This window comes from Polyodon spathula, chromosome 9, assembly GCF_017654505.1.
Source record: "Polyodon spathula isolate WHYD16114869_AA chromosome 9, ASM1765450v1, whole genome shotgun sequence".
NCBI classification, from domain to species: domain Eukaryota; kingdom Metazoa; phylum Chordata; class Actinopteri; order Acipenseriformes; family Polyodontidae; genus Polyodon; species Polyodon spathula.
Window position 1 is genome coordinate 33,793,487 of NC_054542.1, and position 26,519 is coordinate 33,820,005.

Genomic DNA, 26,519 nt, shown 5'->3' on the forward strand with positions numbered 1-26,519 from the left:
TTCATCTAATCTGAGTTAATTTTAATGAGAATTGACTAACACAGAATGATTTATAAACTCTAGTCTGACCATATCAATGATACAGGCCACTTGTTTTGAGATGGTGTCTTCACAAACTCTGTTCTTTGATTCTCTTTGTAAAGTTCCATTACAAGTGGTGTCCAGCAGAAATCAAGCTTCTCACTGTTTATAATTTCCAAACATTCCAGTGATACAGAACTTTTTTTGCATTTCCATTTTGTACTTTATGCTTTCAAACCCTTCAGTCTGATTTGACATACTACTTTGCTTTTTTTTTTTTTTTTTTTTTTTTCCCTCAAAAACTCAAATGCGTTATGTTTTAAATGGACTGGAAACAGGCCTACTGTTAAAAGATTGCAGAAATAAGTTGTTTAAGATATTACATACAGAACATTAGCCATATGGAACATGTTTAAAATGGTGACTCTTGGAATGCTTTTTGGATAACTTTAGGCATTTTAAAATTTATAAACTATGCCCAGATAAAATACCACAATCTGTTTCCAATTCTAGAGTGTGTTTAATACAAATATTATTTAATTAAAAAAACAACAAAACAAAAAAAAAAGCACCTTAGTACTTTATTTTACGGCTGGTTTCACAGATGTTAACTAATGTTATTTTAGGTAATTAGTACTAATAGGGGTCTGTGAAACTAGCAGTTAAATATTTAAAAGAACAAAGAAAAAAAAAAAAAAAACACTAAACCCCTAATTGTCTCCATTGGCTTGACCGTGCTCATACAACACATTCCACTGTAAGAAAGATCAATGTGTCTGCATTTATAAGGCTTATGTTTTCTGTCATCCAGTGTTTTCTGAAGTATGATTGAAAAACCATGCACAGATTAGTTATTGCAGCTTCCTTACACGTGTATTTTAAACTTGTCTGTGCTTCGCATCATTTCTCACAAGATTACAACTTCCGAAAAAGATCGACACAGGAGCCTGCAGGACCAAAACGAGTCAGTGTCTTTAAATTTGGTGTTTACTCTATATTTAGAGTAGATTATGTTTTATAGGTCATATGATTTATTTTGCATAGAATTGCAAATTGATATCCCATTTGTTTTCTTACAATTTCACTGCAGTTCATACTTTATTACCAAAGTGCCATGGCTGAAAAAGTAATGTGCAAGGGTGTTGAAGCGGCGGGGTCTTGTATGAGATGAACTGTTCTGATTGGTGCTGTGCTAATAGCCATATTAATTATTGCTGAACAATACTGTGATAATAGACACTTTATTGCATGATCATCATTGTGCAAGTGTCATTTCCTAGGATGCTGTATGTATTAGTTATACCAATGTTTTCTCATGATATCATATTAGAGAAACCATTTTAAACAAATAAATTGGAGTCTACTTTGGAATGCTTCTATTGTACGTAAAAAAGAAAAAAAAGAGTTAATATTTGATTTTACTGACATGAGTTTTTTTTTTTTTTTTTTTTTTCAACATGCAGCGCTGCTATAATCATTTTGAATGTAGTGAAACAAACCACAAACAATAAAACATTTGTGTGTTAGGATTCTGCTTTTTTTGAATATGTGGCGTGGAAGTGTGCCCCTAGTGGATGGAAAGTAGGGCAGCTTCTTCCTTTAAGTAGGGGCCAATGTGTGTGCGGGTAGAGGCAGACAGATGACACCAGAGGTAGAATAAAGTGCTCACACACACCTTATTTTGGCACACTCAGTGCACCGCCAAAAAGTAACAAAATAATACTTTTCACAGAAAAATAAACAAATAAAAAGCTTTGCTGTGAAAGGCTATAACGATACAGTAAATTTCCTACCTAATGAGGAGGGCTAATCCCTTTACCTTAAAACAAAAAGATGAACATTCAGTTCAAACAAAAGGAAAAATAAAACAAGGTAACAGTGAATCAAAAATAAACAGAAACACTCAGACCTTTTCAGTGGTTTTCAGTTTAACAATCACTTCTCCAAACATTCAGTCTTCTCTCCTCAAACGCTCTCTCCAAACAAAGATGCTGGCTCTCCTTTTATAGCATGTGGCTGGGCTTAATTGATCCTCAATTGAGGTGATTTTGACCCCATCCCTGCCAAACAATTTAAACATATGGTTTTTATTCACATAGCTACAAAACCCACACCATTTACCTGTGTGCAGGGCTTCTGTCCTGTCACAGTGGTAACCACATAAGGTTGCAATTGGTAATACAATGTGCTGTCTGTATAATTTTAGATACATGGACAGCAACATAAATCATAAAGATTTAACTTATAGTATATCAGGAAATAATAGGGGTGGCTGCTTTTAGGATATATCTTTCATTTTTGTAACCTATTCAAATAAGTAATGCTAGACATTTCATAAGCATTGCTACTGTAAGTCACTGAATCAGTCATTGAGAGATGATGATCCAAAGAAAATAATTGAATAATCAGGTTTAATTGAATCTTAATTGCAGGATTGGAAATAATAATATTTATGGGTGTACTGCTGCTTTGGAGAAATGCTGTAGCAAGAGGGTATCTCTGCTACTTACACTGTCATCCACGCAGAGAGCACACTGCTACAGAGCTTGCACCTGCTGCAAGAAACTGAACCAACCAGCAGACTCCTGCTCAGCACACATAGGGATTGCAATTTCTTTATGTAAACCTTACATTTGTGTTAGGCAGAAATGACGGACTATGAACCCTACAGCGTTGATTTGATTGAAAAATGTGGAATATGAATAGTATGATCTTGCACCTGTAGCAAGGGGAAATTATTTTTGTTCTACAAATGATTACAAGTAGTTTGATCAGAATTAGAAATTTAAACTGTATTCAGGTATACTTTTTCTTCTGTTTTAGCTTTTATACAGTTCTCCCCCATTATGCAATTCAATAATTTATAAGTTAACTGTTTTGAGTGTAAATCAGATGAAATGTGAAATGACAAGGAGTATAGTTACTTTCCTTAAAATTAGACATAGCTATGACCCAGCTTTTCAATCAAATCTTCCTGTATGGGTGGAGAGCAGGTCTTTGTTTTTTTTTTTTTTTTTTTTTTTTAAATAATGGATTTTCCACTTCCAGTGCATATTGGGAATACACAGAACAATTATCCTCATCTGTTATTTCTGAAAGATTCCTATTGCTCATTATGATATAAAAAATGTACTTTAAGCATTCATAAACTGTTATTGGTGGAAAATGTAATGCATTCCTGAGGCCAGTGCCTAACGACTATTCGGAAAGGTAAGGCATGGAAAGCTGCCTCTGACGCCAGAAGCTCTCCCATTAACCTTTTCAATTTGATATGTTCTGCATGGCATTACTCCTTTAGAAATTACAGGATGTGATGAAGCTCAGGTTGCTGTGGAAAAGTTGCTTCATGTTATGGACTAAAACCATTACATCACACAGTAAATAAATAAATAAATAAACAAATAATAAAAAATAAATGTAAATTCCTAATGAAAATGTTCAGTACCAAACTTTTGTTTATTGAATGTGAAAATTTGAAAATGGTCAATTTTCATGGCTAATACTGTTACCAGTACTTGGAGTGATATAAAACATAAATACTAGTGTTCCAATGAGCACCTAGTTTGTTAGTGTCGGTTTCAGCTAAATATCGAAGATAAAGCAGTTTTAAAAGTTGACTCAAACATTATGCTGACCCAGATGCTGCATCTAAAGGGATAGTGTTTGTGTTTCAGTGATGAAACCAGTACCAAACTGAAGGACAATTTTGATGTAATTGGAGAAATTAAGTCCACAAAGCAGGGGATGTATTGTAAGACAAAAGTAGTTCCCTAATATTCTACCTACAGTGATAAGGTCTTGGGCACAACATTTGATGATGTCAGTTTGTTAACTTAATGTTTCCGACAAAAATAACACATTTCTCACAACTGCAGCTAATTTCCTATTTGTCCATTAATTAAAGTCTAGATACAGGCAAGTAGAGAAATTGCAATGTAGTAAAGTTAAAAGTTCAGTTATGATATTCTCTTGTTCATAAATATGGTTTCTTTCACAGATGGATCCCTTTGTGCACATGAAAGATATCCTTGAATGTTAATAAGTGTCCCATTAGAATGAAATGTAACCAGTTTTACGTTTAGTGAGGAATAGCACATAGAGGTTGTATATACGACTGTACTGTTACATGCCCAGTGTGCCAGGCACCGTGCAGCGGAGGGTTGAACTCCTTTGCCTGTTCCTTGGAGCCTCTCAAGTGCAAATTCCAAAATTGTTCTGTTATATGCCTGTTTTAAATCCTTGGTGCCCACTTCCTTCAGAGTCTTCCTATACTGCTCCTTCTGGCTGTATCAGTAGTTCATGCTGCACTCGAGGTCCTCATGTTATTGAGTACTTGGGAGCCTCTTTAGTTGCACTTCTTTTGTCAACATGCCCATCCACTCAGTGTTGCTCTCCAGGTCATGAACAGTGAACCTTTCTCTGGCCTTTACCTATTAGATAGTAACAGATATCACAGCAGGAAGCCCCTTTTCTTTGATTAATGGTGCATTTGCCAGGAACATGTTTAAAGGGAATCCAAGTGGTTCCATTTTAAACCTGGTTAAGGTGTGATTAGTTTTAAGTGTAAAGTAGATCCAGTTTAACCTGTCCATTTGTCCTTTTTAAGTAATTTTATGATCTGTGAAAAAAGAAAAAAAAAATGTTTTGAATACCGAAGAACAAAACAAATAAACAAAGGAGTCATCTGCCTTGTTATAGGGTAGCGGCATCTACTTGATGTAACCCTGGCACTCTGGTAGAATATACATTATCAGAAGGCCATGCATATAGGCCATGCAAACACATTTGTACAAGTTTTTGTCGATTAACTAATTCAGAAGTGTGCTTCATTATTTTGCCTTAATTAAGATAACAATGCAAATTCCTTCATTAATAGTGACATGGACAATTTCTTCCCCGCTCCTGTGGGACGAGATTATATGCAAGCCCCGTTGAGCAGGTTGCAAAGTGTCACCGGATATTCAAATGGCGTGCTTGTTTAATTGCAGTAAATGTAGCATGTCCAGATAGGTAGAGGAGTTTGGATGGCTGTTTTCCAAGGCGGGCGGCACTGCCTGAAACCCTGAGTACCCAGTGGCAGCTGTTCTTGGGTTCCCTGGGGGCGTCTGGAAGACCATGTTGTTGGACCCTTGTCTTTTATGGCAGTAGCAGTAAACATGACAGGTTGCTTGGGCGCCATCTGTTTAAAATGGCTGCCTCATGGTACACGAGCGATGAACTTGAGATATGTTTTCTGTCTGTCTTCTCAGTAACAGTCTTGTCTGCTTGTCGCTGCAGGTGGAGCTTGATGGGAAGAGGCTGGATGTGACCAGTGAATGGAACCTTGCATCTGCTTTGTTACCTGTCACCATCAACGGCACCCAGAGGACCATGCAGGTAAAAGAAAACAAAACAAAAACGAACAAACATAAGAAAGCTCCAACTGCCTGACAGGCCAATTGTCTGCTTTTCCAAAATAACTCCCTTAAAACTCTGCCGTTTTTTCACATTACAGTGTGATCAAGTGCATTATCACGTAACGTTCCCCCAGAAGACGTTAGCGCTTAGCAATTTGAAATTAAGATTTAAAGATGTCATGCTTTTATTTTTTGTAACACATTTCATTAATCCAACGCTTGCATAAAACATACATGCATTCATCCAGTTTTTTCTTCTTCTCGAAGCGTCTTTCAAAAGAAAATATTCCTCCTTTTTCATGTGCCCCTTTGATGCCACAAGGGAATTAATGACACTTCATTTGCACAGCACACACACAAGACATGAGTTAAAAACGAAATGAGGCGTTAGATTATTAATTGTTACTTATAATACATTGTCAGATGATTTTACCACGCCACATATTTGAATCTTCTAACCTTAAATAACACTATGTAACACAATTTTTGTACCTGGGTAGTAAGTGTTATTTCCTAATTGCTTATGGCTCAAAAGTATAGAAAATGGCTATTATTCCCCACAAACTTTGCTTTTGTGACCAGGACAGTGATATTTCAAATATCACTATTTCCAATGGGAAAACGGGCGCTTTTGTGTCTTTTCGTTCACAGAAAGTCAGAAAAAAACAACACATGAATCCAAATTAACATGAAAAAGATTTAGAAGTGAGTCTAAATCTTTTGTAGTCATTTTTGTATTACTTTAGTATAAATACATGTTAATTTGGATTCATGTGTTGTTTTTTTCTGACTTTATGTGAACGAAAAGACACAAAAGCGCCCGTTTTCTCATTGGAAATAGTCATATTTGAAATATCACTGTCCTGGTCACAAAAGCAAAGTTTGTGGGGAATAATAGCCATTTTCTATACTTTTGAGGCATAAGCCATTAGGAAATAACACTTACTACCCAGGAACAAAAATTGTGTTACATAGTGTAATCAGCATTACAAGAGCCAATCAAATTGCGTGAAAGTCGCCAAAAGGCTTCTTTCTATGTTCACAGTGTTTTAAAATTCAGAGTGGATGGTCAGAGCTGATGGATAGTCAACGACACCTTTGCCTTCTGCCAGTTCTGTTGTCAATTCAGCACTTGTCGTCTCTCTATTCCTTAAGGATATTGCCTTCAAGTATTGCTCATCCTTGTTAGACAGTTTTTGGGGCTTCCTGTCCTGGGTTTGTCAATTACAGATAATGTTTCTCTGTACTTGTTGATTATGCTTCAGATATCACACCTTGAAAATTGAGTGATGCGAGCTATTTCATTCAATGTTTTTCCTTCTTTATGCAAGGTTGTTATAATAGTAGAAAACACTAGTGGAGGCTTTGAGTAAATTGTTGATGCTCATAATGCATCAGAGTATCAAAATGCAACATGTCTAAGACTTTTGCATAACAGTGTGTGTGTGTGTGTTTGTGTATATCATTTGTACATAATTACATATTCTTTCTATTGAAAAAAATATCAAGCATAGATTGCTTCATGTTGCAATTTGTGTGAAGATGGCAGATAGGCAAAGATTGCATGTATCATGCATGATTTGCATCAAAATAGGTTGTCCTTGAGTTTGCCTTATCTTTGAATTAGCCAACCATGGTCTTTGTTTTCACTGAGAGAATAACATTCACACTGGAGAAAGTTCAGTGTTAGTCAGTACTGAGATCATTGTATTGGTGGGTCCTGGTAAATGATTGTTCTAATAGGGCTAATTTCCATTGAATAAATCAGTTATTGCTGTTGGGATCATTAAAAACAGGTGTTCCCTATAGTGAAGTTAGCCTTTATGTGTGTGTCAATATCTATTATATACATATATACTTTCTCACCTCTTACCTCAAAAACTACTTGTAATGTATTACTCTCCTGATCTTTTCACTAGTCAGTACAGTTACATGCACTGGTGAGCCCCAGACACAGTGAAACATGTCTGCAGTTGCTGTACTGTGACATTTAAAATGGTGTGAATATAGAAACCTTTTGGTGACTTTCACACGATTTGATTGGCTCTTGTAATGCTGAATATTGTACTTGACTACTGGGCACTATTTCTAACGCCATTCTAATCACTTGTTTCAAAGTTAGCTGCAGTGAAGGCCCAGTAAAGTGACAACATCTTCCAGTGAAGCTTCAGTTTGGCTAAAACTGGGAAGAGAGTTAAGCAGTGAAGAAGCTGTAACGTTTACAGCAGAAAAAATTCTCCCTACAGCTATATTTACTTAAACTTCTCACAGTCAAGAGGAGACGCTTTGGTTCATCATTCATTAGAATATTGTCTCATTCATTTTTTTTTCGATTTTTGTCCACCTGGACAATGTTTAAACACTTTCTCACGAAGCATTTTGGCAACTTGTCCACATAACACACTTCTTAATATAATAGAAGTGAACTGAGCTTTCATTATGGCAAGTCAGAATAAAAAAGCTGGTTCTTGCGCGGATTGATTTTTAAATTTGATTCACAGTTGATACTGTGACATAGCAGCAGGCATCTACCATCTGAGAGAAGCCGCTAGAGGTGGAAACTGATTGGCTGATTTGGTACTGAATCACTTTCTAATGTCTGTTTAATTGCACCCATTTTGTTTTGTAATTTTTACCACTAAGTTTTCATTTTATTTCATATCTTTTTCTTATTTCTCTCAGTTTTAGTCATATAGGTGTTGGCAATTAACCAGTGAAGGGCTGGTGATTTAGCATAGGTATGACAAGTAATTTTATCATAATGGAAATATGTATCAATGGATCAAGCCCACTCAATCCACGTTTAATTTTGCCCAATAGATAATGTACCATTACATTGTGATGATAGTTATAAAGTGAAATACTGTTTTTACTGTAATAATATTAAAACTTGATATTATTATAACACTCCAATATAGATGTTTAACACCTGAAGTTCTCATTAATGCAGCTTTTTACAACAAAATAAATACAAAAAAAAAAACCCAAAATATCCACAAGATTTTCAATACAAGTAAGAATGGACAAGGAATGTTGCTTATGCTAATAAAAGTAAGTACAATGCTGACAACTTCTTTTAAAACCTCTGCTAGCATTCCTTTAATGTAATTTAAAATAAAAAAGGAATACCTAGTATTCTTTTTTTAATTTTTTTTAAATTTTTTTATTTATTTATTTTTTATCTGGAGTAGATTGTCACCTTGATAATTCTTCTTTTAGCATTAACATTCCCAAAACAGCACAGCAAAACAGTATATATGTTATGTTTGTTGTATTTTTTATTTTTTATTTTTTTTCATATCTATATTTTATTTATTTACATTTTTTAACAAATCCAGATTCTTTAACATCTCTCCAGGTCACAGGGTTAACTCCAGTTATTTAAATCATAATTGTGCAATTGTTCTGCATGAACATTTACTTCTGTTTTGTTTTTTTCTGCCTTGTAATTTTGGCTCCTCTGCAGTTAGTAGTCCATTGAAAGCAATGGCACTCTACTGATTGTAGCCCTGCTGCATTTCACATTGAATAGGTCATTGGTACCCAACTAAGTGGAACTAATTTGGGACAGCATAGCAGAAAAATTGGATGTAGTGGTTACACGAAACCCTTGTCATATATTGAGAAATACTTGATCGTAGTTAAATTGGAAAATCTACCTCCTGCTATACTGTATATACTGCTGTCAGATTGTACACTGGGATTGTATGTGTCTGATGCACAGTTATAGAATTGCTTTATACAGTGTTACTGGATATTTAAATGTTGTAAATTCAGTATACACATACATGCATGCCTTATTTAAAGGTGTACTGTTCTGTCTAGTCTCTACATATTTAAGAAGGTCGTTGATGTATAAGCCTGTGGTATATACTACTTCCATTTGTGATTTCTGTTAACATTTGTGTATGTGAACCAACGTTATTGCCTTTTTAGGATTTTTGTAAGTTCAGCTTTGGATGCAAAGTATTATATATTTATATATATATATATATATATATATATATATATATATATATATATATATATATATATATATATATATAGTAGACAGCTGGATGCATGCAATATGCAGGTTTTAAAGTAATCCTGCTACACGCCAAAAACATATTTTGACTGGAAAAGAAGTTGATTTAGTTATTGTTTTTAAATCGCCTTCACGGCAGTAGAGCAGTAATTCACACCTTAACTTAAAATAGACATCAAGGTTTAGGCAATAAAACTAGATAACAGTGCGTTTCAAATTGTTTGCTCTGAAAGCAGTGCTACCCACTCATCATAAGGTAAGGCCAGCAGGGGGTTAGAGCAGTGTGATTCTAGAAGCTCAAGTCAATCATCCTTAACCTTGGAATGCTAGGAATGCCTCGCTGTAAGTGTCAAATCATTTCATCATGTTTGTTTGCTGTGGAAATAGTTATGATCGGGATTGCCTGTATTATGTGTAGTTATGTAGAGCATGAATCTTTGCTTCGATGACCTGCACACTGTAACCTACCCCCACCTTTTCATTTGTGTTAATGGGGACGTATGCTTGCTATGTTGTTCTCTTGTCACGTTTTGTCATTTAAGAACAATCATCTACTGATAATGGTCTCTTTTGACACCTAGAATATCACCTGAAAAGTAAAACAATTTTGTCTGAGTTAGACTGTCAACAAAACAAAAAGTCATAAAATGATATTCCATCCATACAGTTCATAATCCACAATCAAAACTATTTACTTTCAAATGAATTACTTGCAGTGAGTTTCAAGTTATTATAATATATATTGTGTACTGATTATTAATATGCAGAAGAAACACAACAAGCTAATGTTAGAAGAGTTTGTATATCTTTTTAAAACATGTTGTTTTTTTTTTTGCATTGAGCCCAAAATTACTGCAAATTAGTTGTATAACTTTAATTGGCAAGTCAAAGGAGCAAAGTCTGGTTTTCCACTGTGTGTACTTTGAGGATATATTTCGCATATTATCAAGAAAAATGAGTAAGAACGTGACACCAATAGGTGCGAGTCCAACACTGAAAAGAACAGCTGCTGCTGTTGATGAAGCTTTTGGAACAATGTTTACCATCTTACAATGCAGAGGAAAATATCAGACATACAAAAAGCTTGAGAAAATTTTGAATCAAAATTAAAGAAAATACTTTGAGGAAGTTTGAGGAAGTCAGTTAAGGCGAGCTCATATGAGGCCATGCCACACATTGTATTACTGTTTAGTCAACATAATGAATAGATATCTGCTCTTCACTATAAACAGCAGTTCAAGAGTGTAAATACAAAAGGTGTAAGTAAATTGAGATGCCCTAGCAAATAAATAAACATGTTAAGTCTTATCTTCTATGGGTACTATTCAGTGTGTGTGTGTGTGTGTGTGTGTGTGTATGTGTGTGTGTGTGTGTATATATATATATATATATATATATATATATATATATATATATATATATATATATATATATATATATATATATATATATATATATAATTATTTATTTCTTAGCATACAACCTCATCCAGGGCGACTTACAATTGTTACAAAATATTACATTACAATGTGAAGTATCACATTACAGATAAGAGCAGTTATAAAGTACAATAAAATCAGTAGTAAATAAGATCAAATTCAAATAAGAGCAAAATAAAGAATACAGAGCAGTTAACTTATAGTAAATATTGGCTTATATGAGTATAGTAAGAACAATAAGAACAATTTCAAATAAGAGCAGTTTCCAAAAAAAACCCAAAAAACATGACTACGGATACCTATGAGTAAAATCATAGGTACACAAAGTAGTTATAGTTATGAGCAGTAGTAGAATACATTTACAGAGCAATTAGTTGAACAATGATGTAATACTATTAAAATAATATTAGTCACAGGCTTACCTCCCTTCTATACCCACTCCTTCTCTGCAGTCAATTGAAACTAATCTGCTGCCAGTACAGCAGGCGAGATGGTGCCCTCCAGGTGATCGAGCTATCTACTGCTGTGCACCAAAACCTCCAAATCTTAACTGAACACTGGGATCTCTTCAGTTGTAGTTTTATTCTTAATAATAATATTGTAGTAGCAGCTGCTTTTTGTTGATTTATTTTTTTATTTGCTCCATTGCAATGTTACAGTGCCCTGAGATGGCTTCCCATGAAATTTGCTTTATAGATTACATTTTGTTGTTGTTTTTGTTGACAACCACAAATTTACAAGCTGAAAGAGTCAGGCTCTGTCAGCTAAGCTGATGGACATGTCTGTATAGTTGAACTAGTCATTTCAGCTAGCGGAAACTAAGCCATATTTCAAGAATTTGCTTCTGGTGAATTAGAACACGAGCTGCTAAACTGATAATTTTCAGTCAGGACTTTGAAGGGGAGTTTTTGCCACTCCCAATAGAATGATCTAATTTTGCTTCATAAAGTCGAATGAAACCTGCTGAATAATGTTACGTCAACATATTGAATTGCATACCGCGTTGCAGTTTTCCATATACTAATTTAAATATCTAAATTAGGTTCATATGTATAATTCTAGGTGATGCAAAGCTTTTGGCCATAGCTGTAGACTAACTAACAAGGAGCTGCAGTAGTCAATAAGAAAGTGTGGTATTGCAGCCCCCATTGTATTCTATTTCAGTCCCACTCTAGCACACTCTCTCCATTGCTCTTAATGCAAAACATCACAAGTGGAGGCTTGGATTGGAGGCTGCAGTTGTCTCGTCTGTGTTTCTTAGGCTGGTACGTTTCTAGCACCTAGATGTTCTACCAACCTACAAAATAATTGTAAAGCCTCCAAGATGTTTGTAAAGCAAAATCTTGAATTATAAGGATATTGGCCCCATCTGTTGTTCTTTGTCTGGTGTGTAGTTTGGCCACCATTCAATGAACTAGCTGGAGGAAGGCATTAAAGGATTGGATAGGTTCATGCAGTTCATTGAATGTATACTCTTATTTGGATTTGATTAACTCATCAATGATTTGGTAACTGAATGAAATGTTCTCTCAACATTTCCCTCCAGCTTATAAGTTAATTGAACTGGGCCTTTGTCTTATCTTTTTATACTGTACAAATAGATATACATAGTATTTGTCTTGATCTGTCTCTCAATGGATGGATACAGCAGTAGTTCATATATATATATAATTTGATCTGTTCCCCTTGCGGAGCCCCTTCTTCACCTCCCAGTTCTTTAGCACATCTGTTATAAGAGGCAATCATTGCATTGTAGGTAACCTGAGGCATTTTATTTCTGTAGTTCTCTTTTTGTAATATTTTAGTCTAGATGTTTCCCTTATGTTTTGGATCTTATTTTATTTATTTATTTATTTATTTTAACCACTATGGTACAGATTGTATGTTGTGAAATCTGGTCTGCTTGTGAGAAACTGAGAGCTGAGAAGGAGAAGGATGCAGGCAATCAGAAGCATGCAGTACAGTTTGATCACAATAGGATCAGCTGCTCCTTTCCCATTCTAATTACACAACAGTTGATTGTTTGCTCATCTTGCTAACATTTGAAAGGAAGCAACTGGCTAAGATCTTGCGGCTGTCTGCTAGGAGGTAATCGCGTGGAGATTTCTGGGTTCATTTGTTTTGGCATTGAAAGCGGACAGACTCTTTAGAAAGCAACGTCTCGTTCTTCAAATTTCCCCGAAACACCAGATTTAAGTTTGCAGAAGGTTCAAAGAGACGTGCGCATCCATATTTCCTCCACTAAAATGAAACTGTCAGAATTTATATTAATTGATTTCCCTTATTTTCCAAGCCCCATTAATCATTATTGCTGTAATGTGTCAGGCTTTGGCAAATCCTCCTTTCTTCTGTGATGAACTCAGATTATTGTGACAGCTCGTGACCTGCTTTCCTGATAAGTTGTGATCTAGCAAGGGCTATGGCTGGAAGAACACTATCAGTGGTTATTTTTTCAGTGCTGTCTTCTGAGACCTTAACATTTCAAAAGAAATGAAACTTAGTTTCAACATTTACCCTGCCTCAGCAATTAAACCTTGTGTTCTCTTTTCCTTTTTTTCTTTGGACTGTTGTTTGAGAACTTGCTTTTAATAGAAGTCGTTAGCCAAGAAAACTCTGTACTTCTGCGTGCACAAAACAGGTATTGTATTAGAAGGCTCTAAGAAGAAAGTAATGGTCATTAAGCATACTAGGTAACATGTCCACATATAAAATATGATAAAAAATATTTCCATATTGTGTTACCTGTCTATAAACACCATTCAATGCCTTTAGACTTTAGCATTTTTAATGTCTTTCTAACAACAACCGTTAGAACTTTTGGTGGTACAGTTTGCTTAAAAAGGCTACAGGCATTTTGTAGCTGTTCTGTAAGTACATGTGCTTTTGAAAATGAAGAAAACAAATGTTGTCGTGGGATTAAAACAAAAAAGTATCCCTGTACCCTCGCAGAGATATACTTTGTTGCTAATACTGCTAAAAATACAAACTCAGTATAATCAAGTTTATTTTATATTAAAATACAAACAAACCTATGCATACCAATCATTGTCAGTCTCGTAGGCAAACGCCACAAAACCAAAATATTTAACCATTTTATTCCATTGACTGGTGTTTGCCAAACGCTATTTGTATGCTGCATTGTTTTGCATTGCATTGCATTGAGATATGCGCATACGTCAGCAGTTCATTGCATACTGTCCGTATGATTACTTAAGCTATTATTAATGTATTTTTAAAATGTGAACTTTCGGTATTATAAATGGGATGCACCTTTTAAACATCAAAACACATCTTGAAAATAATGCAAAATTCAGCATGACACTGTATTTAAAACTTTTAGAGGTGTCAGCACAAGTCGGTATTTATATGCAGAGCAGCTGTAGATACAATTACTTCCGGATTGGCTAGAAAATAACGACCCTGAAGTCTGTGCGCAGTGAAGTGTAGACATATCTCAGTTTTGAGGTGGCTGATGATGGAATAATAAAACAATATAACAAGACCTAGCTTTTTCTCCTTGGATATTGTGACGCAAAACACCACTAAGTTAAAGTAAGTTATTGTTTTTCATATGTAAATATCTGTTAACATCTATATATGTATACATGTTTCTGTATTTTGGAAGTCTTCGATATTATCAATATCGAAATATGTGCACGATATCGATATACAATTTTCATATTGTTGCCCACCACTAATAAATATTGATTTAGTATATTTGTTTATTTTTTATTTCAGTGTCTTTCCAGAGATGCAAGTGGAGATATGAGTCTACAGTATTTGGGCACAGTGGTAAGTTGAGATAAAACAAAAACAAAAATATGTATAATTTGTACATAATTACATGTTCTTTTTCTTGAAAAAAATATCCATCATAGATTGCTTCATATTGCAGTTTGTGTGAAGATGGCAGGCAGACAACGATTGCATACGTCATGCATGATTCACACCACAGTAGGTTATCTTTGAATTTGCCAACCATGGTCTTTTTTTTTCACTGAGAGACTAACATTCACACTGGAGAAAGTTCAGTGTTAGTTAGTACTGAGATTGTTGTACCCAGGTTGGTCCTGGTAAATGATTGCTGTAATAGGGATCATTAAAAACAGGGGTTCACTATAGTGAAGTTAGCCTGTATGTATACACATTTATATGTAATGTGTGTATGCATTTCTGGCGACCAGACTTGTACCGCTGTAATAAAAAGTAGTAATTAATGGTAAATAAATCAATCAAAACTAAATATTAATATGATAACATCATGATCTAATTTGTATGCACTACGATAGCCATGGTAATTCTAGATACATAAGCAATATGTACAGTATCTGAGGCTTGCACACTACCTGTCCGTTTGATGAGCCCTGCTTGCAAGCCTGTCTGGCTGCCAGACATCCATTCAGCTGGAGTCGTAGTGCAGCTGCAGCAGCACGGCACTACTTAGCACATACTCCATTGACCTTTCCATCAGCACGGTTTGAAGAGCTAGCTGATTGGGAGTACGGCGAGGCTGTCTGTCACAGGGGCATCAGCATGGATAAAATGGTTCATTTGATTTCCTGACACTAGATGGCAAACACAGTTCTGCTTCTGGTTGTTGATAAGAAACAAGGGTTAGCCGAGCCATCTGACATGAAGGCAAGAGGCACGGAGGAATTGAGCTCCGGAAAATAAAGAGACATCACTGGCCTTTTTCGTGTTGCTAGTTGAAGGACGTTGTATAACACTCATAGCCAGCAACACCGCTGAGAGTTAACCCCTGGACTGAAAGGAGCATTTAAATTAGCACCAGGAACAAAGAAGCTTTAATCACGTTGCTTAAAGATATAATTGCTGTTCTGTTATTATGATAGTGGCATTGCATTGTACTGTTTCTTTACTATACAGTTAGCAGTGTTGTCTTTCTCAGATGCTGTTTGTGTGAATCCAGAACTCATTCTGCGGTATAAAAAGTCACACAATTAGATACATAAACAAAAACACACAAAGAAAAAGGTACTCTGGCCAAAGTAAAACAAACACTGACAAATAATTATTTATATATAAAAATGAGTACCTTTGTTTATTGGGTTGGTAGCATTTGCTCTTACTATCCTTCATTCCCCTCACAACTCTTCCAAACTCTGAGCCTGGAGTGGGTCTTTTGTACTGTGGCTGCAGTCTTAATTACTCATTTAAACAATTACCTTGTAAAGGCGCTAGCCGCATTCCCACATGCTTTACTGGGATGGGGATTTAACCCCATCCCCGCCAGCTACAGCTTTTTGCCTGTCTCAAATAATCTAGACAAGATTCAGAACTGGGCAGACACATGGCAAATTACATTTAATAGAGAAAAGTGTAAGGTACTGCACGCAGGAAATAAAAATGTACATTATAAATATCATATGGGAGATACTGAAATTGGAGAAGGAATCTATGAAAAAGACCTAGGAGTTTTTGTTGACTCAGAAATGTCTTCATCTAGACAATGTGGGGAAGCTATAAAAAAGGCTAACAAGATGCTGGATACATTGTGAAAAGTGTTGAATTTAAATCAAGGGAAGTAATGTTAAAACTGTACAATGCACTAGTAAGACCTCATCTTGAATATTGTGTGCAGTTCTGGTCACCTCGCTATAAAAAAGATATTGCTGCTCTAGAAAGAGTGCAAAGAAGAGCAACCAGAATTATTCCGGGCTTAAAAGGCATGTCATATGCAGACAGGCTAAAAGAATTGAATCTGTTCAGTCTTGAACAAAGAAGACTACGTGGCGACCTAATTCAAGCATTCAAAATTCTAAAAGGTATTGACAGTGTCGACCCAAGGGACTTTTTCAGCCTGAAAAAAGAAACAAGGACCAGGGGTCACAAATGGAAATTAGACAAAGGGGCATTCAGAACAGAAAATAGGAGGCACTTTTTTACACAGAGAATTGTGAGGGTCTGGAATCAACTCCCCAGTAATGTTGTTGAAGCTGACACCCTGGGATCCTTCAAGAAGCTGCTTGATGAGATTTTGGGATCAATAAGCTACTAACAACCAAACGAGCAAGATGGTCCGAATGGCCTCCTCTCATTTGTAAACTTTCTTATGTTCTAATAACCAATATTGTTGGGTGGCTTTCTTCCGTCCACACACACGTACAATAATAATAACAACAATGACAACAAAAACGCAAATGAATGCATACATAAATAAATAATATTCACAACGGGAGAGCACACCATCACAGTGCATCACACCTGTAGTGTTACAGTCATCTACAGAACTGCTTATCCAATTGAGCTTTGCTTTGTAAACGCATTATTTTACAAATTATTGACAGTATCAGAATATAAAGACATATGGAGGCGACTTTGTACATATGCTGTACTTTTTGCAGTTATCTAGAGAAACTCTTCTTCAGTTGTGATGTCATGGAGACATATATTCTTTAGCACATGTTATTGAGTCAGAATAGTGGGAAACAGGTATCTGTATTTCTTTTATGTACATTGTTGTATAGACACCCTGTATCATGCAACAAATGTTGATTCTGTTTTAACACAGGGTCCATAACCCAGTCAACAAAACTCATTGGTGGATTGAGGTGAAAGTATTGAGTAGTTGAAATTGATCTGTTTAGAAAATGTACCCATAACTACTTAATAGTACTGAATTCAGAAATACTAAAAGAAATATACATTTCACGACAAATGTCTTTTTGAGTCTTTTTGACCGTTTTATATATATATATATATATATATATATATATATATTATATATATATATATATATATATATATATATATATATATATATATATGTATATGTGTGTGTGTGTGTGTGTGTGTATGTACAGTACCAGTCAAAAGTTTGAGTAGACTTGCTGGAAACTAGTTTTTTTTCATAATTAACAATGTTTTACGTCATATACGTTTCTATAAATACTTGAAAATGAAAACACATGTTACAATATACAAAACAATACATAAGGAGTATCAAAGCAATGTTCAAGAAAATTGTCTCTAAATCTTGGATTCCTCAAAATAGCCACCCTTTGCCTTAATAACAGCCTCACAAATACGAGACATTCGGTAATCAACTTTTCAGCAGGAAATCACCCGACATGTCTTCCCAGCTCTTCTGCAGCAATTCCCAGAGATGTAGGGCACTTGTGGGTAGCTTTGCTTTGACTGTTCTGTCCAGTTCGTCCCATACAAGTTCTATGAGATTGAGTTCTGGAGACTGGGCAGGCCAGGTCATTAGATTGAGCTGTCCTTCACTTTCCTTCTTTGCCAGATAGTTCTTGCAGTTCTTTGAGGTGTGTTTATCTTGCTGAAGAATGAACGACTGCCCAACTAGCCGTAATCCTGATAGAATGACATGCCTCTGAAGTATGCTGTGATAACCATGCTGGTTGAGCTTGCCATGGACTTGGTAAAGATCACCAACTCTGTCACCAGCAAAGCAACCCCAGACCGTGACACTGCCTCCTCCATGCTTGACAGTGGAAACCACACATGCAGAACTAACGCACTCACCCTCTTTGCGTCTTACAAATACTCGGCGGTTGGACCCAAATATTTCAAATTTGGACTCATCGGTCCGTAAGACCGACTTCCACTCCAATTTCTGTGTTTTTTGGCCCAGGCAAGTCTCATCCTTGTATTCTGCACTCTTAACAATGGTTTCTTTGCAGCAATTCTTCCTGTTACGCCAGCTTCACGCAATCTCCTCTGAGCAGTTGATATTGAAACATCTGTACTTCTAGTAGCATTTAGCTAAGCTTGTATTTCAGGGGCAGTTAATCACCGGTTTTGCAGACTTGTGACTCGAATGAACTTGTTCTCTGATTCTGAGGTCACCCTTGGCCTGCCTGACCTTGTTCGGTTCTCATGAGTGCCAGTTTCTTCAAATTTTCTTAGGCCAGTGTTCTAACACTGTGCTATACACATTTCAGACTTTTAACTGACTTGGGCTTCAGACTGAAATCCCCTTGCTTTGGGTGACCATTTCATTGAAATTGACAAGATTTACATTTTCATTTAAAAATGTAATTTTTGAATGCAATTCACTTATGATTATCAGCTTAGATAAGTACATGTATCATATAATGAAATATTAAGTGTTTATAGACAGTTAAAAGCATAGATAATCATGAAAAACCTGGTTTCAAGCAGATGTACTCAAACTTTTGACTGGTACTGTGTGTGTGTGTGTGTGTATGTATGTGTGTGTATATATATATATATATATATATATATATATATATATATATATATATATATATATATATATATATATATATATATATATATATATATATATATATATATATATATATATATATATATATATATATATATATATATATATATATATATATATATATATATATATATATATATATATATATATATATATATATATATATATATAAAAATGCTAAAAATACAATATATTGTCATTTTTCAGTAAATTAAGTATTTAACCAGTAACAGTACGTCTAGACAGCCAAATGATTGCTTAAGTATCTGAAGCCACGTGGTCTTAATCCTTATGGGCATCAATGTAACGTAGTCTGCATTTGTCAGATATGGTGAAACTTGGTCAGGGCATTCCGTAATTAACAAAAGTTATTGAAAGTATCAGAATCTAGGATATGTGGAGGCACAAGTCCATCCATCGCTGTCACATGTTTCTACTGGGGATGTGGATTTGTACTGTGTAATAATGTGGATGTCGGTCAGTGATATACTTATCTGTGATGTATGTTAGTGACCTACTTATTATAGTATTTTCTGTAATACATTGCACAGGGTATATCTGAATAAGAAAGAAGCCTTTACAGATTTGCAGTTTAAGGTGGTCTGAATTGATAAACGGCCAAAAAGCAATCCATATTAAATGTGTTCATGTAAATAAAACGTCTGCAAGACAGTACTTGTTTTTTTTTCCCCCTCATTTATGCATCCACACTGTTTTATATGGTGACAAGATATTTTAATCTTAAAACATTGTGTAGCTACTGTAGCTGTTTCTCTTACCCAACAAAGAACTGCTTTTTCACTTTGTTTGCATTTTTACCTTTATTAACATGGCACCAAGACTTTGAAATTATGGATTAACTCAATATTAATTTACCTTTCAAAACTGTATGTTATAAAGCTGTTCTGAAAGTTAAGCTTACATAGGGTGCAGCATTAATATCTCTTTAATTTGACCCTTGATGATCCAATACAATTAAGACTCTGAATGAAAACACTTCACCTATAGAAGGGATCAGTGACAGCCATTTAAAACAATTTAGAACTCAATCAGTTTAACTCAGGAGGGTAAATGTAATATGATAATTTGTCTTCTTAAACTGTATTAGCTTAGCAGGAAAGAATGCAAATATGTGACCCTTACCTTGCGACTAAATGGTTGCTGTGTTGATGGATATATCCATGCCATTAAAGAACTTTGGGTAACTTTGGAATTTCAGTGATTGTTGCCCCTGAGGTTGAGAACTAAACCAGATCTCATACTGGGATCATTCTGGTCTACATATTTCCATAATTTGCCTTTGCTGCTGACATGACAGCAAGACGCAAATAAATGTTTCTAATCATATCGGATGGAGTTGTAGAGGACAGCGTTTTAATGTAGTAGAAGACCTCCCTGTGGGGTTGTTATTGCCACTATAGAACATCAGTTACACAGTTGCAACAATAGTCTCTTAATTGATTCGTTTAATTAGCGGGAGATGGAGCTTGTGCTGCATCTTGTCATCCAATATCATAGGGGGTCCTGAACAGCCTGTGCTTTCTGCCACTTAACAGTCTTTGCACTTGTCACGCTTGCATTAAAGTGTAATTATATGTAAATGAAAACCACAAAACCCTTCAGAAGTTGGCCAACTTAGCAATACCAGCTTTCTTTTGCACTACAAAAGTTCTTAAAGTTTTGATTTTTTAATTTGCTCTCCTAGATTAGCAAAGCAATTACCAGTTTCTTTGATGGATAAGTGGCTCAACCTTAAGTCTTGGGGGCAGTCATCTCTATTTAAAGAATCTCTATTTTAAAGAGTCTGTTTCACAAACAGGCTGTGTGCCTACAGGTAACAGTTTTGTGAAGTGGGGTAAAAATCTGTGGAGAATATGGCTTCCTTCTTTGTGAATGGTGCCAATTTCACCATGTCCTTATTCACGTGTGAGGATGTCTTTATCTTTAGTCTTTGTCATGGGAAATCTTTTGTCACGTAGATTATTATTATTATTATTATTATTATTATTATTATTATTATTATTATTATTTCTAATTAAACATCTTAAATAACCAGTGATCCTAAGTCTTTACATAAAGTTTGTGTGTGTGTATATACATATATACTTGTTTTATATTTGTTTTATGTATTTAAGGTTTTAGTGACAACAGTTTATCTACTGTATAGTGATATGTTTTTTTAAATCCAAATTATGGCTCCAGGTGGCTTGGTTTTCACCAGCCACACGAGACTGTTCAACTTAAATGTTTTCTATAAGGTTTTAGAGGTGTGTCTTGTGAATAAAAGCAGTGGCACGTCATGTTTGTTCTGCATTGTAATGCTATGGCTCATTGGCCTGGTTTTTGCCAGCGATATTCTTCCTTCCATGATAGATGATGCATCATCCTGCCATGGTGTTAGTTTAGGTGGTATGATAGTGCTACACATGGATAAACCTGATTACATCAAAATATCCCCTTTTCTAAGCATCCCACCTATTGTTTCAGGACTACACAAATGTATGCAAACGTTTGCCAAAATCTGTTTGCGACACATCTCTAGTCTGTTAATCGATGTTCTCTGTCAACAGGAATACTTCTTTTGCCTAGTTGTGCACGCTATGTTATTTGAACAAATGATGACAGTGGGACTCTCTCTTTTTTTTTTTTTTTTTTTTTCAATCCTTATTATAGCCTATTCTGGTCACAGTTGGGTGAAAGGTGGTAAGGTGGTAAGGTATTCATTCTTGTGGGGTTGTCATTGTGGTGGCCCCCTTCAAAAAAAAAAAAACATGAAAGATGGGCATATTCCTTATTTGAATGAACTAACAGAGATGGTAAAATAATCCATGCCATCCCAATCTTCAAAATGAATGCTGGAGATAAGGAGATAACCAATTAAGGTCAACATGATACGTTTAAGACAAACCCGATGGCTCGATCCTCACACCAGGGTCATACATGTCCCTCTTGCTTAAGTGTGATAATGTCACCTAAGGGGATGCATAATATCTGCCTTCTCCAGCTGCGATACCATAGCACAAAAGAAACATCACAGCTGTTTTACCACAAGGAAGAGATTTCATGAGTGCTTCAAACCGGGCAGCAAAGAGTTAATATTTAATGAATAAATTAATACCTAATGAACACACTCACGTTCATTATATTTCCAAATCACTTGTGTTCTAGAAAAGAATGATGGCTTTAGCTCTCTTTTGAAAGTGTAATTTATTCACCCCACCGCTGGGGTGCTGGGAGTTCATGTTTGGCATCAGGAAATACATCTGTTTTCCTTTAAATGTTTATTAGGTTACACTGCTTTTCTTACTGGGACTTGCATTCATGCCATCTCCCCTGCGTCGGTTTAAGTTTCAGCCAACTCAATTAAAGCGGTTTTGAAGTTAGTGATTGCCCCGTCACACCAGGCAGACCATTTGTATGCATTTGATATTTGCTAGAAAGTGCATAAGCGATACACAGCATTATGCAAGATTAGTGCAGAAAAATTAGTTTGCTAGAAGCTGAAGGAAATTGAAAAAACAGGTGCTGTTCGTTTTAAAATATCTCCTAAGCCCTGTGATATGATGACAATATAAACAACGTCACATTCTTGCACTTTTAATATTGACTTTGGCACTGGCTTCTTCCTCAGATAAAGGTTTTGATGCTAAGCAGTTCCGTTAATTTTGTAGTGAGCTCTTGTCTCTTTTTATGGTAACACATACTGTGCAGGAAGGTCATTATACCAAAATGCTAATGTCAGCACAAAAGGGAAAGTTGATGTGGCTAATGGGCTTCCAACAATATATTGATGAGAAAGCCAAGTTATTGTTATGCATATTTCTTATATTGTACTAAATACCACTCTTTGTTGAACAAGGAAAGAAATCTTTTTTTCTGTCAAAGGACTGTAGCACCTCCTTGTGCACTGTGTTATATAAATAGATGGCTTGGTAGTTTTGATAGACACATAGATTGAAAGACTTTATTTAATAAGGCTATGCACCCCTGAGCTGTGGAAGATCCCTTAATAAAACAAGATAAGATTATTTGTGCTTACTGGTCTATTCTTTTAATGAGGTCTTATAATGCAGTATATGGTTATTATTTTTTAACAGTACATGTTATTCCCCAGCTCATAAGTTAGGTATGCACACGAATGCTTTCATTTATGCAAAACAACTGTAGCTGATTTTGATTATACTAGCTATAATTGCTAGGAGAGTTTTTGATACTACCACCTGCAATAAAACAGGTTTTATTATAACACCCCTGAAAGCAGACCGACACGTTTTTTTAAAAATACCACTGTAAAAAATATCTGAATATTTGAACAAACGCTATATGAAATGGTTTAATTGGCAACCATTAACATTCATATTCTTTCATGTAACAATTTTATATATTTTTTTAAATTAAGCAGCATCCCTTCTACTATACAGAAGAATGTTTCTTCCCTTCCTATTGGAAATCTAATATGACACGGGAATTTTCTGCACTGCTGCATATTCAGCTGTGAAGATACTTGGCATAGGATTGAGAGAGAAGCAGCAGGTTTTCCAATAAAATGAATAAATATATAACATTATTTTAAATTAAGTGTTCACTAATTTTAACGTTGTTCTGTAGAATACATGTTTTATTTAGTAATGCGTGTTGTTTAGATAGATGATCATGTTCTCACTATCTTCATACCATGATGTTTGCATTGGCTGTACTGTAGTAATTGTACTTTTTAAGATTTGTCATGGAATGGGAAATCTGTTGTCATCTAGGTCATTTTTAAGAAGCATGCCTTTTAAATGAAAACTTATGAGCAGATAACCACAGTAGTGGACTCTTGATTTTTCTTTTGTTTGTTTGTTTCCATCTTACAAGACTAACATAATCTTAAAACACACACAGAATATATGCCTGTCAACCTGTACAAAATACAATCATGCAGATTCAAACCAACTGGCAGGGACATGTGCTTGTATTGTAGCCTTACATCCCACCTACCATCTAATGCATGGTATGGAAAGTTAGAACAGTTAACTTGCACTTTACAGATGTAGTGTACCTTAAATTTAACGTTCTGATGATTTCTGCCTGATTTAGGGCTTACAATTAAAACTTTATTTGCACCTTCCTAGCTGGCTTTCATATTTTAATGTTGGTATTGTATTCCAGCCCAGTGTGGAGCAGTGGGATTTCCTGTTCCGGCTCTCAAACGTGCAGCTTTGCACTAAGACTGCCCAAGCAGTGATGCTTGTGAACTTCCCACAGGGACCTGCTCAGTGCTAATAATATCACAGCGAACAGGAGTCAAAGTTTAATTACCCGACTGGCTTCTGACTCTGCTTTGTTTATTTGGATGGGAGATTAGTGATTGCACATCAAACTGAATTCTCGGTCATCCTACCTGGAGGATATTTTGAGTGCTGCCCATAGAAAGAAAATGGACTGTTCTCCCCCATTAGAAAATGTCAAGTGCACATACTGAGATTGGATTCTTGGCAGGCTGTTCTCTTTGTTACTTTAAGTGTTACACCCTTTTAACCATTCAACTTATGTTACTGTGGTTTGTGAGTGTACACTGCTTCAAATAATAAAGGGATAATCACAGATGTGTATATTAAACATGTAATTTCTAGTATGTGTAGTCATTGCCAGACCTGTACAACTGTGTTATCGTATTGGTCCAACAGTTGGGAACCCCTTTTCCCAGCATAAAGGGTCACGTTTGAAAATTGCCATTCGAATTATGTTTTAAACAGCAACACAATCCATGTATTAAGCAGGCAGGTCAGTCGCTTGAATCCGCTGATTAGCCAAATGAAAACACAGTTAATTTGAACACTGTAACAAGCTAAGAGACACGCCCCAAACAACAGACTTGATAATCGCTGACGAGTTCAAATGCTATCTAAATTCACTTAATTCTACCACAGCTCTGAACACTGCAGAACATTAATTACTTCAACCAGCTGATTTAGTTACATCGGCAAACAAGCATTCAAATTGACTTACCAATCGCTATTCAGTTCCCTTCCAACTGCAAGTAGCAACACAATCCATGTATTAAGCAGGTCAGTTGCAGGTCAGTCTGAATACATGTAAGGTACTTTTGCTTTACCTTCTGACACTGATTTGTGGTGTAAGGAAGACAAATGCTTAGCTAATGCATTTGTTAGTTTGAAGACAATAGACAAAGCTTGGATGTTTGCTAACTTTGTTTGCCAACCAATGATGAATTTAGACACAAAAACATAAGTGCTTAGCAAAATGGAGAGTGAAGTTTGTCATTTGTTTTTAAATTGAAGTGTTTCACAATACTTTTAAAGACAATTATGAATATCACAGATTGTGTTGGTTAGTCAGGCTCCAATTAGAGTGCTCATTATCCAACAGGTAGGTGCTCTCTAAAAGCCAAACAGATTTTAGAATTTTGAAACACTTTAAAACAGCAACCAACATTTTAAGTAGATTTAATGACCCAGACCAAAATATAAATACGCAGATACATTTGTTCATTTTATAATGGCATTACTCAACAGTCGTCATTACCGATTAGATAATTGACCAGCTTGGGACACCTAACCGATGCGCAGCTTACCACCGTTTCAATGTACTTGCAGGACTTGCGTTGTATGAACCAGTCTTCATGCACCATAAACTTTTTTTTTTTTTGTTGCCCAAGGGAAAGAAAAACCAAGCATTTCAAGGAATGAAAAGCAAGTGCTTCGAAATTAAACCACTTTAGAAAGCAAAACCATTTGCATCATGTCAACTTTTTGTCATTCTTGAGCAATTTACTCAAAAATATGCCTTTTTGTTTGCTAAAATAAATCAAATCTCTTCATTCTAAAGAAACTGATGACTGAGAAAATTGATCCTTTTTATATAATCGTTTCTAAACACGACCATTAAGAATTTGACCGTGTTCCTGAAACCAAAATTTAAACAACAAAAAAGGAATAGTGCTCATAACAGTACAGTAAAGTTTCTGCCAAAGAAACAGTTTCCTGTGTAATACTACCATGTCCTTTTTAAACCATTCACATAATTTTATTCTATATTGTAGCCACCTGTCTCCTTCAATGGCTGAGCAATATTTGTTTAATCTTTTTCAGTGTGCTCATTCTACTCCTTGCTCCTTGCTTTTGAAAAAATGTCGTTTATTTCACATTTGAGAACTACAGTATTGACGTTAATGCAGAAGCATTGTAACGGTAAACATTGTGGATTAGGCTGTTCATCTCTAAAGACACCATGAATTTCATATTAAAGTCACTGGTATAGTGTAAAAAAAAAGTAAGTTGAAGGCTTTTAAAATCATTTGAGGACCTCACAGACACTGTTTTGTTACAGCATTCCATGTCTCAACTTTTTGTACTAAAGATGCCATGGTGAAGAGGACATCTGCAAACCTTTTTCAAACA

At 35.4% G+C, this 26,519-nt stretch overlaps 1 protein-coding gene across 1 annotated transcript in view; it reads left to right on the forward strand.

Annotated features, from left to right (window-relative positions):
* Nucleotides 1-26,519, forward strand: part of LOC121320693 (propionyl-CoA carboxylase alpha chain, mitochondrial-like) — a 150,132-nt gene that overhangs the window by 91,858 nt on the left and 31,755 nt on the right. The window contains exons 20-21 of the mRNA XM_041259262.1: nt 5,299-5,397; nt 14,622-14,675. Of these exons, the coding sequence (XP_041115196.1) occupies nt 5,299-5,397; nt 14,622-14,675 (153 nt within the window). The remainder of the gene's footprint in view (nt 1-5,298; nt 5,398-14,621; nt 14,676-26,519) is intronic.